Source organism: Tripterygium wilfordii, chromosome 3, assembly GCF_013401445.1.
Source record: "Tripterygium wilfordii isolate XIE 37 chromosome 3, ASM1340144v1, whole genome shotgun sequence".
Lineage (NCBI taxonomy): Eukaryota > Viridiplantae > Streptophyta > Magnoliopsida > Celastrales > Celastraceae > Tripterygium > Tripterygium wilfordii.
In genome coordinates this window covers 10,591,009-10,618,921 of record NC_052234.1, presented here as the reverse complement: position 1 = coordinate 10,618,921, position 27,913 = coordinate 10,591,009, and the positions used below count along the sequence as shown (strand labels likewise).

Here is a 27,913-nt window from a genome sequence, read left to right as displayed (position 1 = left end):
CACAAATTTGGGAGGAGTGTTGGGAATCCCGCATCGAAAAGATGTGAGGATCCAATATGGTTTATAAGGACAAGCCCTCCCCCACTCTATCAACAAGGCCTTTTCCTTGGGCCCAAGTACCATTAAGTGAGACGGCCCAAAGAAGAACAAAGTCGTGCTGGCCCGATGCATCCACCGTGAACCGGTAAACCCAAAGCGGACAATATTGTTAGTGTGAGTGGGATGGGATTTACAACAAAAAGACATAGAAGTCTGTTCTTGATGCTTACCGCAGTGGTTCAATCTGACCACAACTAGCCAGACCATGACAACTTCCCAATTGCAGTATAAGTTCCCCAAGAACAGAAGCATAGTTTTGCTCAACAGCTTTTTTTCCAACTTTTCCTCCACCTCTGTGATTAAAAAAAGAAAAAAATTATAAATTTGACCACTCAAAAAAAGCAATACTAAAATCTAATCTACCTGTTGAATTACCTGAAAAAGGCAGTGAGAGCAAACATAGCAGCCTGCAGAGTGTCATTCTCTATCTGACCATCAGAAAAATGACCAGAACCATCTCCTCTATCAAAATCACCTTTCGGAACTGACGACTGGCTAAGGATAGATATCAGATGCTCCAGGAACACAAGAGAAAGCACCATGTGTTGAGAAAAGGCCTATTAAGGATATATAGGCAAAACATTAAGTAATTATGTCACTAGGTGCACACAAGTACACAGGCTATATGCGTACAAGTGATAAACTTACTGCATGGAGACATTGTTGAGATAACAATGAAGCCCATTCAAAATGACAGAGAGCATACAGAAAATTATATAAAGACAAAATTGAGATGTGTGCTAAAGTATGCATCCAATAAAACAAGAACAGTAAAACGAGAACTTCACGTTGCCAACTGACAACTCTGTATGCATCAAAAGTGCAACTATTTTACTCAAAGCAAAGAGACTACATCAGGCAAGCTACATCAAACAAATTAGAATGGGCTGCCAATCCCAAGGACTCCTGCAACTACTGTAAATCCATTCAAAACAACAAAGCATGCCTAACTTCCTGTCAGACACAACAAGCCTGATCCCCAAAAAAACCAGAACCCGCTACAGCATAATTCCCAAACAACAACAGGGAAATCTGTTGAGTTTGCAAAGAGAGAGCCATGCTGAAGAATACGATGAGACATGAAATGATTCAATTTAAGGTAGCTCCAATTGAAGAAGATAGAGTTGTGTAAGACTACAAGGCATGAACAGCACAAGGATTTAAGTGCTCAATGCAAAAAGTAACATAGACAAGATATAATGGCCAAGGAAAACCATGTTGACATCATCATCAAAACATTTATCCCAAAAGATGTTGTGGCAGGCTAATTAGAACTAAGAAATTACCTTATGGATACAGAACACTCCACTTACCTAACAGCCAGCACAAAAAGTAAAAATACACCAAAATAGGCCAATGGCTGAAAAGTATTAAAAATTTATGATGCTAGAGCCCAAGGCTCCCACGATGGCAGCAAGGTCAAGGCGCTGAAGAATTTAATACAACAACAAAGTTACCAACGCTCACAACCCTCAAATTCACAAAGCAAAAGATTCCACATCAGATTCATGTCAACCGGAATAATGAATTATTTACCCAACAACGCTAGACAGAAGCTAGAGGTGTGATACACATGATATGCCTGCAACTGTAATGTGCATGAGTGCATATAAAGTACAACTTCAAAGAAAAAAAAAAGTATGAACAATTCTGTAACTAGAAATTACAGGAAACTCACATAAAATGTGTCCTGCATTGGCCAACCACCGCGTAGTCTAGATATATCCTTAGTGGCAATATCCCTCCCTGCAGTTGCTAATACTTCATTGAAAACAACTTTTGAACTGGTACTTTCAGCTAGAGAAGATACCTACAGATAGCTAAGGATTTCGGAAGTAAAGGTACAGTAAAAGAAAATGAAAAGGGAAATTAAAAAAACTCCATAATACATTTATATAGCCGCAGGCAACAAACTAGTATTAGATATACGGAACTACAACTGTTACACTAATTAATGAGGCTACAAGCTTCAAACAAAAAAAGATACTGCCCCAAGAGTTTCCAAACGTAAATGCTTCTCAGAAACGTGCATCACAGCAGAGAGTAAGGACTGGGTCGTCCTGCGCACACATGATGCCCAATTAATAAATGCACACTCAAATGTAAGGAGCCTTAGCTTTAGCTTGCAGAAAAGGAATGGACCAGATATAGGGTAGATTGTGAGTTTGAATTGGATAAAGAAATAGAAATCTGGAAAACTGTATATTTATCCAGCGAATATACACGCAAAATTAGCAGTCAATATCCAAATTCAGAATTTTGAAAACAATAGAAGAACCTTGAAACATCAGTTTCACTCAGCTCATTCCCTCTCTTTGTAACAAACTCAGTAATTGCTTGGACAGCACCTTCAGCAGACTGCTTGATCCTATCACATAAAGCTGCCGTGCAACCATGGAGGGCTGCTACAAGCTGAAAAAAATTTCAAGAATAAGAAGAAATTGCTCCAGTACAGTGCTAATTTTTCAACCATACGCAGGGATATAAAAGCCTACCTCATCCTTTGATAACAAAACGCACACAGAGGAAACAATTCGGTTAAAAACCTCTGATGGGTCAATAGATGCATCCTGAAGAGCAAAAAGGGAAGGAAAAAAAGAAAGTCATTGATCAAATCTTCCATTTCACTACATCTGACAATAGATGACAAAAAAGGAATGAAGAGAATGGGAAAAGAAAGCAAATGAACTTACACTTTTCAAGATGGCGATAACATCCTCAAGTGAGGACAAAGCAGTGTAGGAAAATTCAACATTGATGGTAGAACCCAAACCCCCAGGCTTTGAAAGTGAAAGAGAGATACTAAAAAGTTGATCAAGAATCTACCAAAAAAGGAAGAGGTAAAGATTCCTCCTTGCATTAAAAAAGAAAAAAAAGATGATGGGAACTCTAAACCAACATATCAACTCAACTGAAGCCACATACAAAACTGCCTCCAAATTTCATACCTGTGCAGAAACTTTTCTAATTTCAGGATTATTGTCTGCACAACGAGGAAGATACATCATGATTCGATCTCCCAAACACAGGGCTTCACGACTAGGCAATACATATGCAGCTGGTAAATGCAACATAAAATAAGATAAATTTAGTGAAAAATAAAACAGAAAGATACACGGATAGCATAAGGACATATCATTACATGGTAGTTGCTCCCAAAAATTAAAATTACATGGTAAGTTGGAAAAATTCCGATGTAGTGTACGGTCAATTTGCTTGCTGTGAGAGCAACTGCCACGGCACCCTAGAGCACAATATCCACTAACACAAAGCGCTCGAAACTTGAGGAGCATCTCATGCACTGCAAGGCAACCTCTTCTCCTTTGGTGCTCCACAAGTGAAGAAACATATTGATCAATTTTTCTCAAAATATGCAAGAGCTGCTCTGCTCGACTTCTACCATCCTCTCCACTAATTTTATTATGGAGAAGCTAATTAGAATATGATATATGTGTATTCAATGTTAAAGTAAAAGCCAATAACCAAATATAGGTAAAAAAATAACAAATGCCAAGTGAAGTAAATCAGGAAAAGACCATTTTTTTATTTTTCAATGGGGGAGGGATCTTTCTTATTTTTCAATGGGGAGGGGATTCAAACACCGGATGCCCTTAGACACGGGGGTGAGAAGCTCGACCACTTTAACCAACGGTGTCACTCAGTAAAGGATCACTTTTAGGCACATGGTATATAAATTACAAGGTTTCTCAGGCGTCACTGTTATAAAATTACACCAGGTCATCAAAAGAAGCTAAGATAACATATCCAATATACAATAACACCTACTATCAAAAGGGTGGAAGGGATGCCCTTAGACACGGGGGTGAGAAGCTCGACCACTTTAACCAACAGTGTCACTCTATAAAGGATCACTTTTAGGCACATGGTCTATAAATTACAAGGTTTCTCAGGCGTCACTACTATAAAATTACACCAGGTCATCAAAAGAAGCTAAGATAACATATCCAATATACAATAACACCTATTATCAAAAGGGTGGAAGGGATGTCTGTCAGTTTGTTCAAGTATGAGCATGTCTGTGCACCAGACATGCACCTGTATAGAAGATGGGTGGTGGTGATGGTATTGTGTGGCATGCGCATGTGAGTGGGTCCAGGAAAGCCAAGGAATACTTTCAAGAATAATTATTTCCAATCTGAAGTAACTTAGAGAGATTTAAGCACCAGGATCAACTAGTACCTTGTGAGAAGAATCGCACATAAGAGTGTAATAAGGTTATCAATAAGAGGATTGACAACATCGACCGGCTCATTTGGTAAAGCAAAGAACCCTAAGGTGGCCTGCCAAAGAATTCAGATCACTTGCAAGATTGAGATATAAGTGAACATGACATGAAAACAACAGGCACCTTCAAAACATGATTTCTTGTTCCGATCGTCAGCTTTGGCTCAACAGAAACCAAGGTCGTGCAAGCACTTAAAGCAAGGGCCTGCAGAACGGGAAGAAGTTGGGAAATATTCCAAGGGAAATGACAATGCATAATCATATCAAAACACAGTAAATACCTGCGTACGTAGCCGTTCGAGACTGGAATCAATAAACGAATCACTGTCATCTAGGTCCATTAAAGTCAATATATAGTCAAGCATTATGTCTCTTCTTTTCAGAGGGAATGGTGCACCATTTTCCGCAGCATTAATGACAGCATGACCTACATTATCAATATCATAACAGTAGTCTTCAGAAGATTATCAGGCAAAAAGCAGTATGTCATACCAGTTAGCAAATAGTCTGAGCTATAATATGCAAATTCATACATTTGTTTGATACAATAAAAATTCAGGTGAACTTTGCAGCCAAGAATAGAATCATATGATGTGCCACATGCTAAATATTTGACTGCTCACTGCAGCATCTATAAAAAGTGCTAAACAACTACAAAATCTGGTTGAACAATATTGGGTCAACAAAACACATCCGGAGCCTTTCAGAGTCACACTGGAAACAGAAACCAATCTGTTGCCCTTTGCAGAAGGCAAAGAAAAGGGAAGAAAACAAGGATATGCTACTTCACATAACAAAATAATACCAAGTTGATTGTCACTTCATTAGATACTTGGTGGAAAGGAAATAAGGATAACGAATTTTAACAAAATTAATTTATTAGGAAGTACATACCAAGTAAATCAATAGCAGTAATAACAGCTTGCTTTGCTGTAGCACCATGTACATTAAGAAGCCGTGAGAGCATATTAGTCCCCTGTAAGCCAGAGCAGTGAACATGTAGATTAAGAGAGAACACATGAAGAGAAAGACACCAAAAAGGGCAGTATACGAACATAAATGATTCAATAGCATATTGGTCAACATCGGAGTAACATTCAGGGGGTAAATCTAAACAATTGTAAAAGCAGCTTGTAAACAATAAGTAGAGGATATAGCTAATATGTTCATGGAATATCTAGGAAATAAAACTTCTTAGTGTCATAGAATTCAAATGACAAGAAATCATACAACAAGGGCATCTATTCTCGCTTCAATAACTGCAGATGGAGCATATCGTGCTGCATAGCCATACATCAGAGCCAAAGCAGCATGTATGTCATCAGACTCCTCTGTTCTGTAACTACTAGAGAAAAAAGACAAAAATCTGCAATGGCAAGAGTGTAGCTCATCAGTTCAAATATATGTTCAGAATTTTAACCAAAAAAAACTACACAAATGTAAAAAGAAAAACGATAAAACCAAAATGTAAAAATCATGAAATCCAAGAAAATATTGATTCCTATAATTATAAATAAGTGAAACAACACACAAAAAATCACTTTCTGAAAATGACTGCAGAAAGTTCACTAAAAACCCTACAACTAAACACTGTACATATTGAATAAATATTGCACACTTCCTGATCTTGAAAAAAAATTTCCATTTAAGAGATGTTATTGGAAGACAATGATGAGGATGGTTACCAACCAAACAAAAGTATGCAAAGACGCCCATAGACCTAACGCCACGAAGAAGAAGAAAAATGAGGATCCCTCTCCTTCCAAAGAGCATTTGTCTCTACCACCAAACAGTCCACATCCAAATAACAATACAGGCGTCCGCTAAAAAGTCCCTTCCCAGAAAGCAAGCAGCCTCGCTTTGAGTTTTAAAGCCCCCCAAAACTGAACAGCTTACCATACCTAACGTGGAATAACCTAACATAGTAGATCTTTTCTAAATAGTCCCTTCCCATAAAGCAGCCTCGCTTGGATTTCAAAGACCCCAAAAAACTGAACAGCTTACAATACCTCTCAAACACACAATTAATAAATAAATACTATAGATGAAAAAAATCATATCCAATTTATCCATAGAACTTTCTTTGATTACTTTGTATGCAGTTTTGGTACACCTATTGTTTTCAAAAACATGTAACTACAAAACAAGTAAACTGAAAAATATACGTGTATCCATGTTGCGGACCCAATAGATTTCATACCAGATAAAGACCCACAATGTTTGGGATTAAGGCTTCCATGATAATGGTAAGTGATGTAAGGTTATGGTGGATCGAATGTCTAATTATCCTACCAACACCGTTTTTACCATTGAAATTTTTTTGCCCATCAGATGGACCTTGCCCTCACCTCTGAAAAACACTTTGACCAACATTATCCAAAATATCTTTCAACTTCTCCAACACAGTATCCAAGTGAGATGCTGCAACCTAAGTCATAAAAATCAATGAATTACAAACCTCATTAACGGAGAAACATCATCAAAAAATAGACATGTCAACATACCAATCCCATGGATTTTGCTAAACCAAGCCTATTAGATGGAATGGCAATGTTAGCTTGTTTGTACATCCAATCAATCTTATGTCGAACATAAGCCCTATCATCAACTTTCTGAAGAAGAATACCAAGGCACCTGCAAAATATAATAATAAATACCAAGGCACAGATTTTCCAACAGCTTTAAATTGACAAATACTTATTCGAGTGTCGCATGTTGAGTCCAAGAAAACACATTTAAACTTCTGTACCTATGAAGAAGTGCAGAATGTTCGTCATCAGGCATATAAAGCTCATATTGGATAGAGAAAGCATTTCCAAGTGAAACAAGCCAGCTTACGTCTTGAACAACATCCAAAGATTCTGCAAGAAACTTCAGCCAAAGGAAAATTGATTAGTGGTGTGACTGCCCACCAAAGCTTTGATTTTATCTGCATTTAAATAAGTCCTCCGGTTGGGTGAAAGTCAAAAGACTCTACGCCATACCTCAAAAATAGGAAAGACTTAAAGACAGACTGTATTTTACCCTGTCTAAAAGATTCTAAGAAGAAGTATCTTACATCGACAATCATGTCATCCCAAGTCTCTTGATAAGAGGGATCCACCTTAAGGTCTTCCGTGTCACCGACATATGCCTTCATTTTTGGAATCTAGAGTTTATGAAAGACAGTGCACATAAGATTTAAAGGTCGTTGACTTCTGAACAATAAAATCACGAAGAGATATAAACTGAAAACAAAGCAGTCATCAAGAAGCATTTTGAAATTCCTAGGTAACACATTTCGAAAAGTCCAAAATGTCATACTGACATAAGAAGAAACTACAACGCATGTGCTAATTAATAGTGCATCGTCTTAAGACTCATTATCTGATGTCAATTAACATAGAACAAGTTATCTACCAAAATTCACATCCCTTAAGCTACAGATGACATATAAAAGTCTTCAAAAGAGGACAGCAGAACATATTTAATCCGACACAGAATCCAACACTCAAGGAAAATGGAATATTTGACAGAGAAAAGGAGAAGTCAAAGCACAACAAGAAATTTTAAAGAGAACCTTCATAAGAATGACTCCTATACCTATACGTGCTTAAAAATTTTACAGCAGGAATATTAATATGACTGGTTACCTCAATGCATCATCCATTTTTAACTTCACTTGCTAGCTCAGATGTTTGATTTCTTAGAAAGAATAAGACTTCAAAACAAATATAAACTAGTTCTGTAAATTCTGACTACACAATGGAATACCTCATCCTGCCAAAACAAGCCAATATTCTTGGGAAACAGAGGTGCCAAATAACAGAGAACCTGCAATAGGGAAAAGAGGTTAAGCTCATGTTGAGTTACGAGGGACATGCATCCACTTCTGACAAAAATTTCTCGACTGGCCCAATCTTTAAATTGCTTCAGCAGGAGAAGCATAGAAGACTTAGAACTGGTGTGCCTCGTAGAGATAGAAGTAAACCAAACTCATACACAAATTCTTGTAAAATGATATGGCTACTCAACTAATCACAAATCACCAAATATTCCACTACACAATCTCTACGGGTTTATATGAAATCCGGATATTGCAATCGAAGTATGAGGATGGTTATGCAGCTAATGTTTCCTTCAAATTCAGATTGTATATATTACAATAGCCACTTCATTTTTATTTTTATTTTTATTTGGGGGAAAAAGTGCTCACTGTCAAAATCTGAGTAGCCGGCTGCTCCCTTGCTAGAGGATCATGCAAAAGTACTACCAAGCGGGCAAAAAGCTCCTGGATGGATATATATCAAAAACTGACTTGAAATTATTATCATGTAGCAAGAAAATAAATGAAAGAATATATATAATAGAAAATACAACAGGTTTCACCTCAGGGCTTGGAATATCATCACGAGTTTTACATTCATTTAACATGTTATTGCTATACGCAGATCTGTGCCGGCACAACTCCGAGATGCATCTGCAAACCTGTAATATCAGAATAAAGAAAAAGAAAGGCACCTCATTGTTTAATGGGGATCTTAAGCAAAATTAGATTTCACCAGGTATTAGTGAAAAGTTTAGCAACATCTAACCAGCCAGTATTTTCTCTATAAAGGACTTTGGTGACAAGTAAATTGTAGCTAAATAGTGTTTGCAGATATTTACAGTATAGAAAATTATAAAATCTAGTAAGGACTTTCATATGGAAATTTGTTTCATGTGGAAGAAGGGTTCAGGTTAGGTTTCATTTCAAAACTAGCAGAGTTTACCAATTTTACAAACCCATTCAAAATGAATCCTTCTAGCATTAACTGTCGGGTGTGCTCACTTATTTCCCCGGCTTTAATAAATAATCAAGGAAAAATCATAGAAATTCTTCTGCAAGTTCAAACACGAACTACTTGTATAACCACCCATGCAATGATAAAAGTAATATGTTCAATAACCACATGAAGAACCAACAGGAACAACTGAACTGTGAGGACATATAGAATGAGGATAGCAATGCGAAGAAAAGTGGAAATAAAAATGACACGGAAACAGCAATGGAACAACTATCTTTGGCAAAGACTAGAGGGGAGGAGGAATGCAAATGATGGTAACAAGTATTTGATATACAAGAAAGAGTATGGTAATAGAATGGAAATAGTATATATAAACTGTTAGAATGTATAAGGGTAGTTTAGTCATTGTACATGCACTAGGCTGTATTTAGGTTTGTATGCAAGATTGTACGAAGAAGTGTGTGAAATATACAAGTTTTTCAAAGCCAACAACTCTCTCGTAACATGGTATCGGAGCCAGTCCAACGCGATGGGTTTCCTCCTACCTCCTGATGGTAGTCGCGAGCCTATGTCGATCTCAGCAGTCCTAGTTCTGATCCTGCTGCCTGGTGCGATGAGCGATGAGCTGCTCTCAGAGTCTGGCTCTAGTTCTGCTACCTGGTGCAGTGAAATCAAGGTCTGGTTCCAGTTTCAAAGGTGAAATCGAGTCGTTATCTTGTTTTGTTTTGTGAATCTAGGCTCTATATTCAGAGTGGGAGTCGATTCCAGATCGGTGCTTGGTGTGACTGGTCGGGTCTGGGCAGCTGGTGCGACTGGTCTGGCCTGGGCAGCGTGTGGTTCTGGTCTGGGCAGCTGGTGCGACTGGTCTGGTCTGGGCAGCTGGTGCGATTGGTCTGGCCTGGGCAGCGTGTGGCTTTGGTCTGTAAGTTTTTTTTTTTTTGGTTCCCGTAAGTCTTTTTTTTTTGGTATTCTGGGATGCAAGAATTCATAAAATGGAAGTATGAATTGCTGGAGTAGTATTTCTGTCATTACTGGGAAAACATTCTGCTGGTTCCCGTGAGTAGATCCATGAGAGAGTTGCTGTCAGAGTAAAAAAAAAAAAAAAAAAAAAAAAAAAAAAAAAAAAAAAAAAAAAAGTTGCTTTCTGTTGATTTCTTTGAGCTGATTACAATGGCTGGTCCTAGTGAAACTAAGGCATTCACTGAAATTGTAACAACTGGGCATCGCATTACAGATAGGAAACTGAATGGTACTAATTATAGTCAATGGAAACGGGTCATTAGACGGTACTTGTCAGGTATTGATATGGAGAAGCACTTAACTGATCATCCACCAATAGAGCCTGCAGCAAGGGCTCAATGGCAGAAAGAAGATGATAAATTGTTCACTATAATTCAACATACTATGGAGCACACTGTTGATGACATGGTTGGTCATTGTGATACTGTCCGAGAGTTGTGGGAATATTTGGAGTCCTTGTATTCCAGTAAGCAGAACTTATCTCATGTTCATGATCTATTATCTGGTTTGTATCGAGCTGATCAGAAGGGACGCACTTTAGTTGAGTATTATACTGATTTTAAGCGGATGTTTGAGGAGAAGAAGACCTTGTATCCTATATTAGCTGATGTGAAGAAAATGCAGGAACAGGAAGAGGAGATCATGGTTCAGTGTTTTCTTGCAGGATTAGAATCCGAGTATGAAGTGGCTCGATCTCAAATTCTTACAGGGTCTACTCTTCCTTCACTTGCTGAGGTGTTTTCTCGGTTGCGCAAAGTTTGTAAGGATGGTAAAGAATCCTCTGGAGTATCTACGTTCTCTGGCGATACTTCTGCTTTATTGGGTTGGACACCACCAGCTGGTGGTAATAGAGGTGGTAATAGAGGTGGTCGTAGTAGTGGTCGAGGAGTGCGTGGGGGTGGCCATGATAATGGAGGGCGTGGAGGTCCTAGGATATGTTATCACTGTGGGGAGCAGGGTCATTTGAAGAAATATTGTTGGAAATTGCATGGTAAACCATCTGCACCTCCGCAGTTCGCCAATGTTGCTACCCAGGAGGGTATATTGCCTACTCCTACTGGAGCTGTGTCTTCTTCCATAGCATCCCGGTCTGATAGTCATATTATGATCTCGGCTGATGAGTATGCTCGGTTTGCTCAATTTCAGGCTACCCAATCGACTGTTAATCTGGTTCAGTCAGGTAATGCAACTGCCTGCCTTTCCTCATCCTCCGGTAATTGGGTCATTGACTCTGGAGCCACCGATCATATGACTAGCAATCCAGGTATCCTTTCTTCATTTCAGTCATCTCCCACTCTACCAAATGTCACTCTAGCCGATGGCTCTAATGTTCCTGTACTTGGGAGTGGTACAGCCTTACCTACATCCACTTTATCTCTCTCTTCCGTCTTATGCTTGCCTCACTTTCCTTTTAACTTATTATCTGTGAGTAGAATTACTCATGCTTTACATTGTTCTGTTCATTTCTTTCCTGATCATTGTGTGTTTCAGGATCTGGTGACGAAGAAGATTATTGGTAGAGGTCGTGTGTCTAATGGTCTGTACGTTCTTGCTGCTGACATTTCATCGGTGCCACGGCCAGTTGCTTCTATTAGTACTACCTCTATCTACCAGTTGCATTGTCAGTTTGGTCATCCGTCATTAAGCGTATTAAAGCTTCTTTGTCCGTCTTTAGGTTCAGTGTCCCAATTAGAGTGTGAGGCATGTCAGTTTGCTAAGCATCATCGAGTCTCTTATGTTCCTCGAGTCAATAAACGGGCTGCGTCCCCCTTTGAGTTGATTCATTCAGATATTTGGGGTCCTTGTCCAATTGTGTCTCAATCTGGATTTCGTTACTTTGTTACTTTTGTTGATGACTTTACCCGAGTGACTTGGTTATATTTAATGAAAAAGCGTTCCGAGTTATATTCTATATTTTGTGCATTTCATGCTGAAGTCAAAACTCAACATAATGCTTCTATTCGAATTTTCCGTAGTGACAATGCCAAGGAGTATTTTTCTGACTCTCTTTCTTCTTATCTTGTTCATAATGGTATTGTTCATCAGTCATCCTGTGTTGTCACCCCACAACAAAATGGGGTGGCCGAACGAAAAAATCGTCATTTGATGGAAGTTGCCAGGGCTCTGTTGTTCCATATGAAAGTTTCCAAGATTTTTTGGGCTGATGCGGTTCATACTGCCTGTTATCTAATCAATCGTATGCCCTCGTCGATTCTGGATGGAGGTATACCTTTTTCTGTTTTGTTTCCCTCTCAGCCTCTCTTCTGTCTTCCGCCGCGTATATTTGGTTGTGTGTGTTTTGTGCAGGATGTCCGACCTAAAGTTACTAAACTTGATCCGCGTTCTCTGAAATGTGTTTTCTTGGGATACTCTCGTCATCAAAAGGGGTATCGTTGTTTCTCTCCTGATATTGGTCGCTACTTAGTTTCCGCTGATGTTACATTTTTTGAATCTACTCCTTATGTTAATGAGTCTTCTACGTCCTCCTTTGCTCCTGAGGATGAGTTCCTTGTCTACAGAGTATTTGGACATGATCTTCATATTGAGTCCTCCCGACCTCCCATCACTCACACGTATTCTCGACATACCTGGCACCATTCTGCTGCATCACCGCCAGTGAATTCTCCAGTAGCATCTATGACAGACCATGACACTCAACTTTCGCCTGCATCTTCCTCACCAGATCCGAGTCCTCCTGCTCCTGATGATAGTCTTGATTTACCTATTGCTCTTCGTAAAGGTAAACGTTCTTGTACCTATCCTATATCTTCCTTTGTGTCTTATAATCATCTTTCTCTTGTCTCCCGATCTACTATTTCTTCTCTCGACTCTGTTTCTGTTCCTAAGTCTGTTTCAGAGGCTTTTTCTCATCCTGGGTGGCGCCAAGCAATGGCGGTTGAGATGTTTGCTCTTCAGAAGAATGGTACTTGGGATCTTGTTTCTCTTCCCCAAGGTAAACGTTCTATTGGTTGTAAGTGGGTTTTCACTGTTAAAGTGAATCCTGATGGTTCTGTGGCCCGTTTGAAGGCTCGATTAGTGGCGAAAGGCTATGCTCAGACTTATGGTGTTGATTATTTAGAGACATTTTCTCCAGTTGCCAAGATCACTTCTATTCGCCTATTTATCTCTCTTGCTGCTATCTATCACTGGCCCTTACATCAGTTAGATGTTACAAATGCTTTCTTGCATGGTGATTTGGTTGAAGAAGTCTACATGGAGCAACCACCTGGGTTTGTTGCTCAGGGGGAGTCTGGGAAAGTATGTTTTCTTCGGAAATCATTATATGGGTTGAAACAGTCTCCTCGTGCTTGGTTTGGTAGATTCAGTGAAGTGGTTGTTGAGTTTGGGATGTGTCGGAGTGCTCTTGACCATTCTGTTTTCTACAAACAATCTGAGTTAGGTTGTATTCTTCTGGTGGTATATGTTGATGATATTGTGATTACTGGGAGTGATAGTATAGGTATTACCGCGCTCAAGTCTTTTCTTCACACCAAATTTCAAACAAAGGATCTTGGATCTCTCAGGTATTTCTTGGGCATTGAGGTGTCACGGAGTAAGCGAGGTATCTTTCTTTCACAGAGGAAATATGTACTTGATATACTTAATGAGACAGGTTTGACTGATGTTAAACCGTGTGAGGCACCTATGGTGTCTAATGTGAAACTCTCGGCTGAAGATGGTGTTCCACTTGGTGACCCAGAACAATATCGGCGTTTAGTTGGGAAACTTAATTATCTTACAGTGACACGTCCAGATATTGCCTTCCCGGTAAGTGTGGTTAGTCAGTTTATGTCGTCTCCTCGGACATCTCACTGGGATGCAGTTATTCACATCTTGAAGTATCTTAAGGGTGCTCCAGGCCGCGGTATTGTTTATAAAGATCATGGTCACAATAGAGTGGAAGGAGCAGGTCGTGGCGTTCTTTGTAAAGGTCGTAATAACCTTGGGGTGGAAGGATTCTCTGATGCTGATTGGGCGGGATGTCCTATAGACAGAAGGTCTACTACAGGTTATTGTGTCTTTGTTGGAGGGAATTTGATATCATGGAAAAGTAAGAAACAAAGTGTGGTTGCAAAGTCAAGTGCTGAATCTGAATATAGAGCCATGGCTCAGTCTATTTGTGAACTTATGTGGGTTCGTCACTTACTTGAGGAAATTGGTATGAAGGACTCAACTCCTATGCAATTGTGGTGTGATAATCAAGCAGCTATTCATATTGCTTCTAACTCAGTATTTCATGAGCGTACAAAACATATTGAGGTTGATTGTCATTTCATTCGAGAGAAACTCCAACAAGGCATGGTTCGACTTAACCATGTTAGAACGGAAGATCAAATAGCCGATGTATTTACTAAAGCTCTACCAGGGAGTCGAATAACTGATATTTGTAGCAAGTTGGGCATGATTGACATCTATGCTCCAACTTGAGGGGGAGTGTTAGAATGTATAAGGGTAGTTTAGTCATTGTACATGCACTAGGCTGTATTTAGGTTTGTATGCAAGATTGTACGAAGAAGTGTGTGAAATATACAAGTTTTTCAAAGCCAACAACTCTCTCGTAACATAAACAAATCAAAATGACATGGAAACAGCAATGGAACAAATATCTTTGGCAAAGACTAGAGAGGAGGAGGAATGCAAATGATAGTAACAAGTATTTGATATGCAAGAAAGAGTACGGTAATAGAATGGAAATAGTATATATAAACAAATTATGAATACTTATGCAAGAAAAAATAAACTATTATTCAGTTAACTTCTATAGATTAATTCTTATAAGTTCCTACACATTCATTAAGTTCTTAAAAGATCACATATGACATGGTTAATCATATAAATCAAAAGATTACACTCCAAAATACTCTTTTTTTTAAAAAAATTCAAATTATTGTTTTGTAAATTAATTTTAAAAAGGAAAAACATTAAATTGGTAGATTCTAGGGTAAATTCCTGTAAGGTAAATAATACAATATTCAATATTTTTGTCAGTATATATTTTAATTCCTGTGTGCCCAAGTTACCAAGTAAATTTTTATATATTCTCATATTATTTCGTCAATATGTCTCTTAAACTATCATTTTTATTTATTCTACCAGTGGCAATATCTGAAAAATTATCAGATTGACGAACATATAAGTGGGAAACAAAGACGTTTGCCACTCCATGGAGAAAGTGATGAGTGATTTTCAAGGGTGCCATTATGCCATATGTATCCCTTCTCCTTAACCAAACACAAGAATACCAACTGAAGCCGAAATGGAACATCCATTCCAGCCTCTAATTGGATGGTTGCGTTCCATTTGATTAGATGCTAGAATAAGAAAGTATGATAACTGTTGATGTCCAAATGTCATACCATTGCAGCAGCACCAGTATAAGCCCGTGGAATAATCATCTTCAGCAAAAAAGGCCAAAGGATACGCTGCAAGACATTTAGATTGAATTTAACATTATCCTTAGGTTAAGCTTTGTCAATCAAAAAACCAACATCACGAGCATGAATCAATTCAGTACAGATTCAACATACATGTCTAGAATAATTGAGAATACCTCCATTTCAGGTATTGTTATAGTAAGTAAAAGAAGACTTTTCTCACAGGTTGCTCTCAACTCCACTGGAGAAACAACACCTATATTCACCTGACAATAATGACATCCAAATATTAAAATGCTGTACAAAAAAATTAATGAAGAGATATTACTGTATTGCGAGGTAAATATGGTTTGCAGCCCTTGCTGGTACACTGGAGTAATGGACACAAAACAATGCTATCAGTCCCACTTGGGAAATTTCCAAGTCGAACGACATCATGATATTTGCATCCTCTTGGTTAACATTAATACACCACCAGAATCATCCAAACATTATCTTGATAAGTAAGCCAAATAAGTATTCAACAGACAAACTCCACTTTTTGTAATATTTTGATGAGAGATAGAGCACAAACAAAACATAAAGTAAACAACAACCATGCACAAGGCTCCCCCAGTTGGCGGGGTCTGGGACAAGCAATATGTATGCAACCTTACCCCACATAATATGTGGAGAGACTGTTTCCAGGAATTGAACTTGTAACATCTAGAGCATTAACAAAAGTGTGAAAATTTTAAAAAAATAAAAAAGAAGAATGAAAGGAAAAGAAGAATGCAAAGCATTACTTGACCAGTAGACCCAAACTCTACCTTGGTGCTTTCCAGTTCATTTTTGTCTTGAGCGGAAAGGGCACAATGGCGTATGAGATACTCAACAAACAACTCTCCAGATGGACCAACCAAATAGCAGTGTGAAGCCATAACAACAATTAACTACCATCACCCAATACAGCAAGTTAGATAGAAAAGATAGAAGCACTTATCTTATGCCGCAAAAAGCTAACGAGCTTTCAGATCATACCTCAGCAAGTGCCTTCCGAACAGCTAGATTATGTTCATCCAGCAAAGACTTAACAGCTTCAACTAGTAACAACCTTTTATCATGCCACGCCTCAGAGGACCTCCAAATGAATACTTAGATTAGCTGGGTGAAACAACAATCAAGAATAACAAATACAAGCACAGAATCACAAGATACCTGGGCAAGAGATGCTTTAAAACACAAAGTGCACCAAAAGTCAAAGATTCTTCCTTTAAGATGCATTTCTGGACCGGTAATACAAACAGAAGAGGCAGGCAATGAAAATACTTTTAAAATTCATACAGATATTGAACACCTTATCATTTTTTGTCCGAAATAGAAATAATAATAAAATTGATTGAACATTAACAATATCTAATCCAGAAAAGTATTCCAAAAAAAAGAAAGAAAGCATGAACTGTAGCCAGGAAACCGAACTAACATTCAAAAGAAACGTAAATAAGTCCTCTGGATAAATCAAACCCACTGTCAGAAAACATCGCTGGACTTCATTGTATGTCTGCACCACAAAGAAATTAAACATCAGAAGAAGAAAGAATAGCTCATGGTCTGGACATTCTAGCAATCACAAAAAGATACAGAGACATAAAACAAATAATTGTAAAGAGTACAAAAAATATTAATAAATTATGTCAAGCTACCTTTAACCCAACTGAGAAGTCTGAACGTTCTTTGCTGTCATTATTAACAGAAACCACATGGAGAAGTGTTGATAGAACAACTGTAAGGTCCTGCAACATCCAATAAGAAACAGCTCCCAAGGTTGTTTTTGCTGAACAATATTTTGGTTTTATGGGTGCAGGCAAGGGAAAGAGAAAGCAGGTTCTATGATTCTATCATTTCTATAATTAGGCAAATCTAAGTAGCAATACTACATATCACCAGTGAAGAGGAGCACCACTACTTCAAGTGGATCGAACTCCTTCCCCATTGAATAATTAGCAAACAAAAATACGTCACTTGTCTCAGTAACATTGGCATGAGGCACCCAATTTCGATTCAGTTATTAAATAGAAGGGGAGTTATTACAACAAAGTGGGGATAAAATTAAGTATGATGAATTGATGACATTTGTTTTGGTTATTTTGACAATTAAGATAGAATGATTCACTATGGTTTTTCTTTTCTTTCTTTTTTTTTTTTTGAGGGGGGGGGGGGGGGGGGGGGGGAGGGGATGCGCCAAAAAAAATGAGCACATACCTCAAAATCAAGCAATGGAGGGCCAGTTTCTGACAGTAGTGAGGCATTTAAGAGATTATGAAGACTACATGTTGCTAGAAGGGAAACATCTTGATCTTTTTTATACCTGATAAACAAATGGAAGGGAAATAAGAAGGGGTCGAAATCATGTTAACACTCATTAATATGTTGAGGGGGAATCAAAGGCATATAACGAATATGTTTCTGCATTTGTTACATACAGGTAGACATGTGATATACTAATTTACCAAAGCCCGGTATGTGTAAACAAACATATGTTGCACAAAATAAAATACCCCTGTTAAAGCATATAACAATTTTGTTAGAGATATATACATGTTTTATGTCATTTTATACTCAAGGGTATCCTAGTCTTTGTATTGGCTATATATATATACAGCCCTCTCTTGTATCTCATAATACATTATTCATCAATATACAAACTCTCTCTTTTTCTCATTTCATGGTATCGGAGCGATAGTCATCCTCTCCCTCTCTCCGGCGACGTCTCTCCTCCGGCGACGCCTCTCCTCCGGCGACATCTCTACCCAACAGTGCCCTTCAACTTTGTAGGTCAGCATCACCTTCCGTCACCTCTCCATCTGTTTGTGGCATTGCATATTAGAAGAAAAAAAAAAAAGGGCTCTCTCTCTAGTTCTGCAGCAACCAGTGAGCAATCAGCCATGAAAGGAACTGAGATGGCGTTACTGATCTGCCTCAGAGATTATGTGAAATTGTAGATCTGAAGTTTTTTTTCTCAGAAATTGCATATCTGCCCCTCTACTTTTGTGAAATTGCAGATCTGCCACTGAAGTTTTCTGAAATTTCAGTTTTGCCCCTGAAATTTTCTGAAATTGCAGTTCTGCCCCTGAAATTTTCTGAAATTGCAGTTCTGCCCCTGATATTTTCTGAAATTGCAGTTTTGCCCCTGAAGTTTTGTGAAATTGCAGTTCTGCCCTTGCATTCTAGTGATGGCAAATATTGATGACTTCCCTCCTCTGAAGGGGATAGCTTCCTCTCCGGCACAACTATTACAGACTTCTACCAGTTCCTCCTTGACTCCTGCTAATCCGACTTCGACAATGGCCCCTGAGATTCCTCGAGATTTTCTTCCCACGTCCACGGACTTTCGCCTTTCATCAGCGCGTGACTGGCCTACCTGGTCTGCTACTGTCCGAAATGCCTTGTACAGTCGACAGTTACTATCGTTTCTCACAGAGGGTCCACCGACTGAGGGCTCTGATGTAGTTTTGGCAGTCTGGCGCCTTCGTGATGCTAGGATTGCTGGCTATCTGGTTAAATCTCTCGACCCTGCTCTCCGTCCTGATTTAGTTGCTCAGTCCACACATACTGTTTGGAGTTCACTTGTTTCCCGTTTCGTTGAGAGTAGTGGGGCTCGTGAGCATTCTCTCATCACCCAGGCTGCCGCGGCTCGACAGGGTGATAGGTCCATCCAGGATTTTTATCATTATATGCGTGGTTTTTGGCGTGAGTTAGAGGGTTTCCTCCCAGAGGTTGGCTCAGCCGCTGCAGCTATTTATAGGGTTTTCTGGGATCGGAGGCATATGCATGAGTTCTTGTTGGCTCTTCGTCCTGAGTTTGGCCCACTGGTTGGTCAGTTTATCCATCGCCACCCCACTCCCGGCTTGGAGACTGCTGTTGCAGAGTTAGTTGCAGAGGAGACTCGTCTTCGGATTTTTGCTGGCATTGGCTCACCCCCAGCACCTTCTAGTTTCTCTGGTGTTCTTGCTGCCGCTCCTCCTAGTGCTTCAGCTACTCCTCCACCTCCCTCTGGTCGACCTACATGCTCCCATTGCATGAGGGTTGGCCATACTGTGGATGATTGTTGGAAGCTCCATCCAGAGCGTCGAGTGGGACCCCGTGGTCGTGGTCGTCGTGCCTCCATTGCCTCTGTCGTTGCCGCAGTTGCACCACCTCTGTGTTTTTCCTAGTCCGGCTGCTCTGCCTTCAACTGATCTTTTGAGCCTTCAGCAGCAGCTTCAACAGTTTCGACAGCGTTTGGATCAGATGTCTGTCTCCCCCAGTTCTGGTAGCACCTCTGCACCTTCTGCCTACTCGACTACTGGTATGTATCATTCTTGGATTTTTGACTCTGGAGCCTCTCACCATATGACTTCAGACGCCTCCATTCTTACTGATTGTAGACCAGCCCCTACTGTTCCTTCTATACACACTGCTGATGGCTCTCCCTTGAGAGTTTCTCAGACTGGCTGCATCACTCCTACTTCAGAGCCCTCGGGCAAACTATCCTTACCCTCTGTTCTTCATGCTCCTCAGTTGAACATGAATCTTATCTCTGTTGGTCGTATATGTGATTATGGTTATCATGTTTTATTCACACCTTCTTATTGTTGTGTGCAGGATCCGTCTACCAGCCGGGTGATTGGCAGTGGTCATAGAGTGGATAGTCTCTACCATCTTCAGTCTCTCCATATTCCCTCATCCAGTCCTCGCTTTTGTGGTCTTGCCTCTCCTACTACTGATATCTGGCATAGACGATTAGGTCATATTTCTGAGTCGCGACTGAAGAGTCTCTCCCTGTCGGGAGCTCTCGGTCGTAGTTCTTTTTCTGCTTTGAGTCCTTGTATTGGCTGTAAGCTTGCTAAAGCTACAGCACTCCCTTTTTCCTCCAGTGTATCCCAGACATCTAATCCTTTTGATTTATTACATTCAGATATTTGGGGACCTGCACCTCTTCCTTCTATGTGTGGTTATCGTTATTATGTTTCCTTTATTGATGATTTTTCTCGCTACGCATGGGTTTATCTTTTACAACATCGCTCTGAGATTCTTTCTGTCTACGAACGTTTCACTACTATGATTTTCACTCAGTTCGGTCGTCGTATTAAGACGTTCCGCTCTGATTGTGCTTTAGAGTACTTATCATCTGGTATGCGGACGTTACTTTCCTCTCACGGCACCATCTTTCAGCACTCATGTCCTCACACACATGAGCAGAATGGTGTTGCTGAGAGGAAGCATCGTCACATCCTAGAGACTACTCGGGCACTTCTTCTCTCTTCATCTGTCCCTCGTTCCTATTGGGCTGAGGCTGTTCTCACCTCCGTCCACCTCATTAACATGTCTCCTTCATCCGTCCTCCCAGGAGGCATGTCTTCTCATGAGCGTCTTTTCTCTTCTCCTCCTGATTACTCTCGCCTTCGCACCTTTGGTTGCACTTGCTTTGTTCTCCTCCCTCCTCCTGAGCGTTCCAAGCTATCCGCTGTCTCGGCTAGATGTGTTCTCTTAGGTATCAGTGCCGAACACAAGGGTTATCGTTGCTACGATCCCTTGACTAGGCGCCTTCGTATATCCCGTCATGTCTCATTCTTTGAGGATGTTCCCTATTTCTCTTCCACTTCTCAGGATCTCACATTTCTTACGCTTCCGCCCTTACCCACTTCAGACACTCCCTCTCCATCTTTTCCTATCTCCTCACCTAGTATCTCGGATAGTCCTCTTCCCTCGTATCCTTTGGATTCTGCTCCCACTGAGCATGATCCTATCACTACTGAGCATGATCCTATTGCTACTGAGCATGATCCTCCATCTCCTCCTCACTCATCTTCATCTATTTCTTCATCTAGCCTTTCTCCATATCCTCTCCACTACACCCGTGATCTTGACTATGTCCCACCCCCTACTCCTGATAGTACCTCTCCTTCTTCGACTACCTGCACATCCCCTGCTAGTGCGGATCCTTCTACACCTCGCTATCCTCAGCGCGATCGTCGACCAGTTGAGAGGTATGGTTATGGTTCTGTTTCTACTTATGCACCTCAGTTTACAGCCTTTCTCACTGCCCTTCATTTAGACTCTGAGCCTCGTTCCTTCAGTGAGGCATCTCAATCACCTCAATGGCAGCAGGCTATGGCAGAGGAGTTTGAGGCGTTTAGACAGACTAAGACTTGGGATGTGGTTCCTCTTCCCGCGGGTGTTAGGCCTATAGGCTGCAAATGGATCTACAAGGTCAAGCGGCGACCAGATGGGTCCATTGAGCGCTATAAGGCTCGATTGGTTGCTAGAGGGTTCTCTCAGGTACATGGCATTGATTATGATGAGACATTTGCACCTGTAGCTCAGATGACTACTGTCCGCACTTTATTGGCTGTTGCTGCAGTTAGACAGTGGTCTCTTCTTCAGATGGATGTGAAGAATGCCTTTCTTCACGGTGATCTTTCTGAGGTTGTCTACATGCAGTCCCCTCCTGGCCTTCGGACTCCTCCTCAGCATGTATGCCGTCTTCATCGGGCTATTTATGGTCTCAAACAAGCCCCCCGGGCTTGGTTTGAGCGTTTTCGATAGGTGGTGACTCAGGCTGGTTTTGTTGAGAGCTCACAAGACCACTCTTTGTTTGTTCGGTCATCCCCTCAGGGGCGGGCGATTCTCCTACTATACGTAGATGATATGATCATTACAGGAGATGATATTGCAGCCATTCAGTCTCTTCAGCGGCACCTTCAGTCACATTTTCAGATGAAAGACCTTGGATCTCTCAGGTACTTTCTTGGTATTGAGATTGCTCGTTCTGAGCGTGGCATTCTACTATCCCAGCAAAAGTATCTTTCAGACATCCTCAGTCGTGCTGCAGTCTCAGATGATACTCCCAGTGTAGACACTCCTCTTGAGCTTCATGTGAAGCTCCGTCCTACTGATGGTGAGATTCTTCCTGACCCGACTCGCTATAGGCAGATAGTAGGTCAGTTGGTATACTTGTGCATCACTCGTCCTGATATTGCTCATGCTGTTAGCATTGTGAGTCAATTTATGTCTGTTCCAAGGTCAGTTCATTATGGTGCCCTTCTCAGAATTCTTAGGTATCTCAGTGGGACTATGACTCGATCCCTGTTTATGTCCTCATCTTCACCACTCACTCTTCGGGCCTATTCAGATGCTGATTGGGCAGGTGATCCTACTTCTCGTCGATCCACTACAGGTTATTGTCTATTTCTTGGTGACTCTCTCATCTCCTGGCGCAGCAAGAAACAGAATGTAGTCTCACTCTCCAGCACAGAGGCAGAGTATAGAGCTATGGCTACTACGGCTAAGGAGATTGTTCATCTTAGACGTCTCCTGAGTCATTTGGGTGTTCATCTATCTGGTTCGACCCCTATGTATTGTGATAACCGAAGTGCCATTCATATTGCTAGCAATCCGGTCTTTCACGAGAGGACAAAACACATTGAGATAGATTGTCATTTTGTTCGACAACAATTCCTATCGCATGTGCTCTCTCTTCCGTTCACTTCTTCTACAGAGCAGCTTGCAGACTTCTTCACGAAATCTCACACGGTCCCCCGCCATCAGCTTCTTATTGGCAAACTCTCTGTGTTTGATCCACCTTGAGTTTGAAGGGGGGTGTTAGAGATATATACATGTTTTATGTCATTTTATACTCAAGGGTATCCTAGTCTTTGTATTGGCTATATATATATACAGCCCTCTCTTGTATCTCATAATACATTATTCATCAATATACAAACTCTCTCTTTTTCTCATTTCAAATTTAAATTACTCTTACAGTTCCAGAATAGTGGGGATAAGTCTGGGTAAAGCTGCCTTTAGCTGTGTCCGAGTAATAAGACCAACCATCCGACCCAGAGCTTCCACAGAAGATATGCGTACCTAAATAAAAAAATAAAAAAAAACAAGGTGATCACAGAAAAATGCAATCTTTTTGAAAGGTATCATCAAAGAACCATAGTGAACATATTTTACAAACTTAGGAGAAAAAATTGCTTCCTCCTTAACATTTCAAATGATAGCCATTTCAGAATCAAACTCCGCAAAATGATAACAAGAGGTAAAACAAAAGGATAAACCATGCACAAGGCTCCACAATGGATGCGAGACCAGGAAGGGCAAGATGTACAAAACCTTAGCTCTGAGGTTTGAACCCATGACCTCTAGGATCTAGGTGGTTGCGAGGCAACCTTGCCACTAGGCCATGGGCTCCACCCTTCAAACCTCATAAAATGATACCGATTTGAATTGATACCCTTCCAAAATAAACCCACAGAAAATGAAACGTCTAGAATAGGAGACTAAATAGCACGAAATTCAAATACTCAAGAATATGTTTGATTCAACTCAAATGATAATTTCCCAAAGGATTTCAAATATTAGACATCCAAGAGGAAACACAAGTCATCATAATAAAAGTGAAACACCGAGTGTAGGATCCAACTGGAACTTCATTGAAGAATTTTTTTAAAAAAAATAATTATGCCTCGGAGTATCGTAACGGACTAGAAGGCAGAAACCACTACATATTAAAAACAATGTCATCACGACAATGCAAGAGGTTATGCAGAACATGAGCAAGGAGAAGAAAAGAAACGATTTTATTTTGCAAACCTTAAGATCTCGTGAAACTGCCCACACTTTTAATAAAAGCTCAAACGCAGAATTGAGAAATGACCTGCACTAAATGACACATTTTAAGTCAGACACAATGTTCGCAGGATATAATGATATATCATAAAACTAAAAGGTATCAATAAGATAAAAATAAGCTACAGCCATACAATATAATAGTAAAAGTAAGAAATAATAAGCAACAAAAAGTAAAATACCAATCTTACATGACATCACCATCAAGAGGAGAAAGCGAAGGGAGATCTGTACTATATTGCGAAGCAGCCTGACACCAGCACTTAAATGCTAGAAAATAACATAATTATTATCATAAACTCAGAGAGTATTAATTCAAAAAGTCCACTCAATTGATGAAAAACTGTTGAATTTGTCAAATCTGAGGCTGTGGAAAGGAATTGTGTCCACCATTTGCCAGCTCAAAGGCAAGAAGAAAGCTTCATCCTAAGGCCGTCAATAATTACAGCAGCCAAATTTCAATCAGTCTTGAGAAATGAAGCAAGCCTAATCCACCAAAAACTAAAGTGCTTGCTCTAAAAAAATGTATCAGTATAGTCGCATTTTCTTCTTTTTTGAACAGACTATAATATGAAGTGATTCACTTCACTCACATTCTTAAATCCTTATGAACACTAAGGTGAAGTTGGCTAGTACAAATTTTTGTGCAGATTGAGCAACAAAACAAGAAAATTCACCATACCATTAGCAAATATTGGCCGATGGGCGTCTCGAACATTTCCAAGTATTGGCAATACTCGTGAAAGCACACCTTTTAATCGTGGAGTGAACTTCAATGCTTCAATGAAGCAAAAAAATACAGAAGACATGCATCAACTAATATAGCAATAGCTCAAAAAAACATTCCAAAGTAGCAAGACAAGGAAGTATGACTGGCTACCATCAGCAGAAGCAAACTCTGCAAGTGCTTGAACCATAGCTGGCAAAGCCGAGCTTGGTCCTGAGAAATGCAGGAATATTTCTTCCATCATCTGAAAATTAGGACAACAAAGAAACGCTTAATCGAATTAAAATGTCAAAAGAAAGACAAACAGAGGGGAGGGGGGGGGGGGCAGATAGACAGAGAGAGGAGGCTGAAATACAGAGATGGAAAGACAAACAAAATATCGGACAATGGTATTATTTAAGAATGCATAAGTGAGCAAGTTTAAAAGTATCGAAGTTGAGCAGAATTAAAAATATAAACACACACACACACACACACACACACATATATATAGATATATTAAACAAAGGAAAAGTTGGTTGTTACCGGTGAAGACTGAAGACAAACAGCAACTAATTTCACTCCCCGAGCAAATAACACAAACAGAAAGAAAGAAACGGGAAAAAAAAACAAAGCAATACTCAGAAGCGTATGAGTGTTTGATCAATAGAAGTAGGGGCAGTACTTCTATTGATAGAAGTAGGGGAAGTACAAGTTGCACAATAACATATGCACATGCAGGTACGCACTCGTACACAAAAAGTGCATACTGAATAGCTAACTAGAGAAAAGTGTGCTAGCCTAAGTAAAATGTATACTGGACATGATTTAACATACAAATGTGTTACCACCAGTCAATGGAAATACTACATAGCAACCAAGTCATGCAACCAAGTCATTCTATCAATAAGATTACAAGCATCCTAGGAATTTGTATAATAGAAATTGCAGGTTATCGTGGCGATCGTTTCTCCAAGACGCTTATGAAGTTTCAGTGTGACTCAGTCACAGTTGCAGATTCTTTGACTTCAAATAATCATTTTTTGACTTCGTAGTTCGTATCATGATCTCAGTCTAAGACAAAAGGCATAAGTGCTTTATTTTTGGAAAATAAAGTACAGAAAATGAGCTAGATTCGCAAAATTACAGCAACATAAGGCAGCACAAGAACTTCAAGGGAAGTTTTCAAACATGAAACAATGATTGCTGGTAGCACTTCATAAAACAAATCATCTAACTCCGAGAAAATATTATATAATCAAAATCCCAAATCATTTCTACCAAATAAACTGTGAGTCGATATGCTTGATGGATAATTGTATCAAATGATCTAAGAACCACAAATTCACAACTCCCCCGTTAAATCTGTCCAACTTCTAACATTCCCTGTTCATTGGACATCTCAAAACGACGACTACTTTCTTCCATGAAGAGCAAGAACTTCAAGGGAAATTTTCAAACATCAAATAAAATGATGACCGGTAGCACTTCATAAAACAAATCGTAAAACGTCAAGAAAATATTAAAGGATCAAAATCCCAATTCGTTTATACCAAATAAACTGTGAGTCCCTTACATCTTGTCCAACTTGTAACATTCACTGTTTATCTTCATCTCAAAACAGTTACCTTTTTTTCTTCCCTTAATAGCTAGAACATAAGCCGCTATTTTGTCACCAGTAGGAAAAAAATGGGTGGGAAAGGTAGGGGGAACATCATAAAAGGAAAGGGGGATTTTCAGTTGAATCATATGTTTCTTCCTTCATTATAGCTACTGTCAGTGTTATTGAGGGGAAAAAAACAAAGAAACTTACAAGGTCAGGCAAATGTGTACCAATTGAAACAAGGAGGCTTGCTGCAGCTCTTTGCCAGTCAGCATTAAGTTCCTGCACCAAGGTGAACATCAAATGTAAATTCTTATAGGGGATAGAAAAACATCAAACCACTTTTGATTCTTATAGAGTATAGAAAAACATCAAACCACCAAGACAAGAGTAGAAACTTAAATCAAGCAGAAGTCCTAAAACGAGACAAATCAAAATGCAAACTTAATTAAGAGGCCGTTTATGAAGGCCGAATTACTGCTTATATGACAACTCAACAAAAATTAACCAAAACTGGTCAAATGACACCTCCATGGTAAATATTTTAAAAGGTTATCCCACGTCAAAATGAGAGAAGGATGAAGAAAAAGTTCATCAAACTGTTATAGCAATACATGTACCTAAACTGATGCTTATTTCGTGGCAAAATTAACCAAGTCATAAAGATAATGTTACAAAATAATGTCATGTGAAAGTACACAATACAGCATCAAAAAAAAGTACACAGAACTTCCCAAATAACTAAAATTGCAAACCTTCTATCAATTTTTATCCTAACCATAGAGTTTTGCTTCTAAACTAACAATTCTCAACCAAGACATACAGTTTATGTACCCGCTATATAATACAGTCACGGACACAAAGAAAGCCTTCATCAAGGTGATTCTACAGAGATTGGAAGCAGGAAAATATAATTCGAGTATACAAATACCACAAGCATCCAAACACGACCAATTGAAGGAGAAATAAAAATCATTCCCAAATTTTACACAATACAAGCGCCAGACTTCCATGTACTATAAACTTCCCCGCTTATAATAACTAAACCATGTCAATACAGTGTAGAATTGTAAATACAGTATAGAGTGGAAGTAGTGCACCTTGGAGGATATAATCTCAGCCGTCGCAATTTTGGCAAGCTTTGTCATGTACGGAGGATCAACGTCTCTTTCATCCAATGCACTGACGCTGAGTGCCATTACTTGAAAAACCCCAGCCATGTTACCGAAACGCTGAAAAAGGATCGGAAAGCATAAAAACACCCTGAAGTATCACTGAAAATAACAAAGAAAAACGAAGCATCAAAGAAGTAGTAGTACCCGACGTCCTCCTCTAGAAACCATCGAGCAACAATCAAGAACAAGAAGCGGATTCCTGCAATTAAACCCTGATTAGTCCATTTATTCAAGATTTGAATCTCTGACCACGAGTTAGAAAATACAGG

The 27,913-nt window shown here is 39.6% G+C and overlaps 1 protein-coding gene across 11 annotated transcripts in view; it reads right to left on the bottom strand.

Moving 5' to 3' along the window:
* LOC119995429 (protein SHOOT GRAVITROPISM 6) overlaps nt 1-27,913 on the bottom strand; it is a 35,643-nt gene that overhangs the window by 7,098 nt on the left and 632 nt on the right. For 7 of the 11 annotated variants that reach the window (XR_005467673.1, XM_038841933.1, XM_038841930.1 and 4 more), the window contains exons 3-39: nt 27,789-27,843; nt 27,570-27,701; nt 26,680-26,751; nt 25,041-25,131; nt 24,843-24,938; nt 24,352-24,430; nt 24,125-24,188; nt 23,289-23,392; nt 17,747-17,852; nt 17,188-17,277; nt 16,968-17,045; nt 16,703-16,770; nt 16,526-16,625; nt 16,315-16,437; nt 15,682-15,771; nt 15,488-15,553; nt 8,713-8,811; nt 8,540-8,614; nt 8,098-8,157; nt 7,403-7,492; nt 7,094-7,215; nt 6,849-6,978; nt 6,693-6,772; nt 5,575-5,710; nt 5,239-5,320; nt 4,626-4,771; nt 4,469-4,549; nt 4,300-4,400; nt 3,242-3,510; nt 3,048-3,157; nt 2,793-2,921; nt 2,595-2,669; nt 2,378-2,511; nt 2,087-2,159; nt 1,778-1,909; nt 475-656; nt 270-392 (exon numbers count right to left, since the gene is read on the bottom strand). Coding sequence is in view for 10 of the 11 variants with exons in the window: in XM_038841933.1 (XP_038697861.1) it covers nt 270-392; nt 475-656; nt 1,778-1,909; nt 2,087-2,159; nt 2,378-2,511; nt 2,595-2,669; nt 2,793-2,921; nt 3,048-3,157; nt 3,242-3,510; nt 4,300-4,400; nt 4,469-4,549; nt 4,626-4,771; nt 5,239-5,320; nt 5,575-5,710; nt 6,693-6,772; nt 6,849-6,978; nt 7,094-7,215; nt 7,403-7,492; nt 8,098-8,157; nt 8,540-8,614; nt 8,713-8,811; nt 15,488-15,553; nt 15,682-15,771; nt 16,315-16,437; nt 16,526-16,625; nt 16,703-16,770; nt 16,968-17,045; nt 17,188-17,277; nt 17,747-17,852; nt 23,289-23,392; nt 24,125-24,188; nt 24,352-24,430; nt 24,843-24,938; nt 25,041-25,131; nt 26,680-26,751; nt 27,570-27,701; nt 27,789-27,843 (3,843 nt within the window). In the remaining variant the exon portion in view is untranslated. Of the gene's footprint in view, nt 1-269; nt 393-474; nt 657-1,777; nt 1,910-2,086; nt 2,160-2,377; nt 2,512-2,594; nt 2,670-2,792; nt 2,922-3,047; nt 3,158-3,241; nt 3,511-4,299; nt 4,401-4,468; nt 4,550-4,625; nt 4,772-5,238; nt 5,321-5,574; nt 5,711-6,692; nt 6,773-6,848; nt 6,979-7,093; nt 7,216-7,402; nt 7,493-8,097; nt 8,158-8,539; nt 8,615-8,712; nt 8,812-15,487; nt 15,554-15,681; nt 15,772-16,314; nt 16,438-16,525; nt 16,626-16,702; nt 16,771-16,967; nt 17,046-17,187; nt 17,278-17,746; nt 17,853-23,288; nt 23,393-24,124; nt 24,194-24,351; nt 24,431-24,842; nt 24,939-25,040; nt 25,132-26,679; nt 26,752-27,569; nt 27,702-27,788; nt 27,844-27,913 lie in introns of those variants that run through there. The other 4 variants (XM_038841927.1, XM_038841928.1, XM_038841929.1 and 1 more) reach the window with 3 other exon arrangements.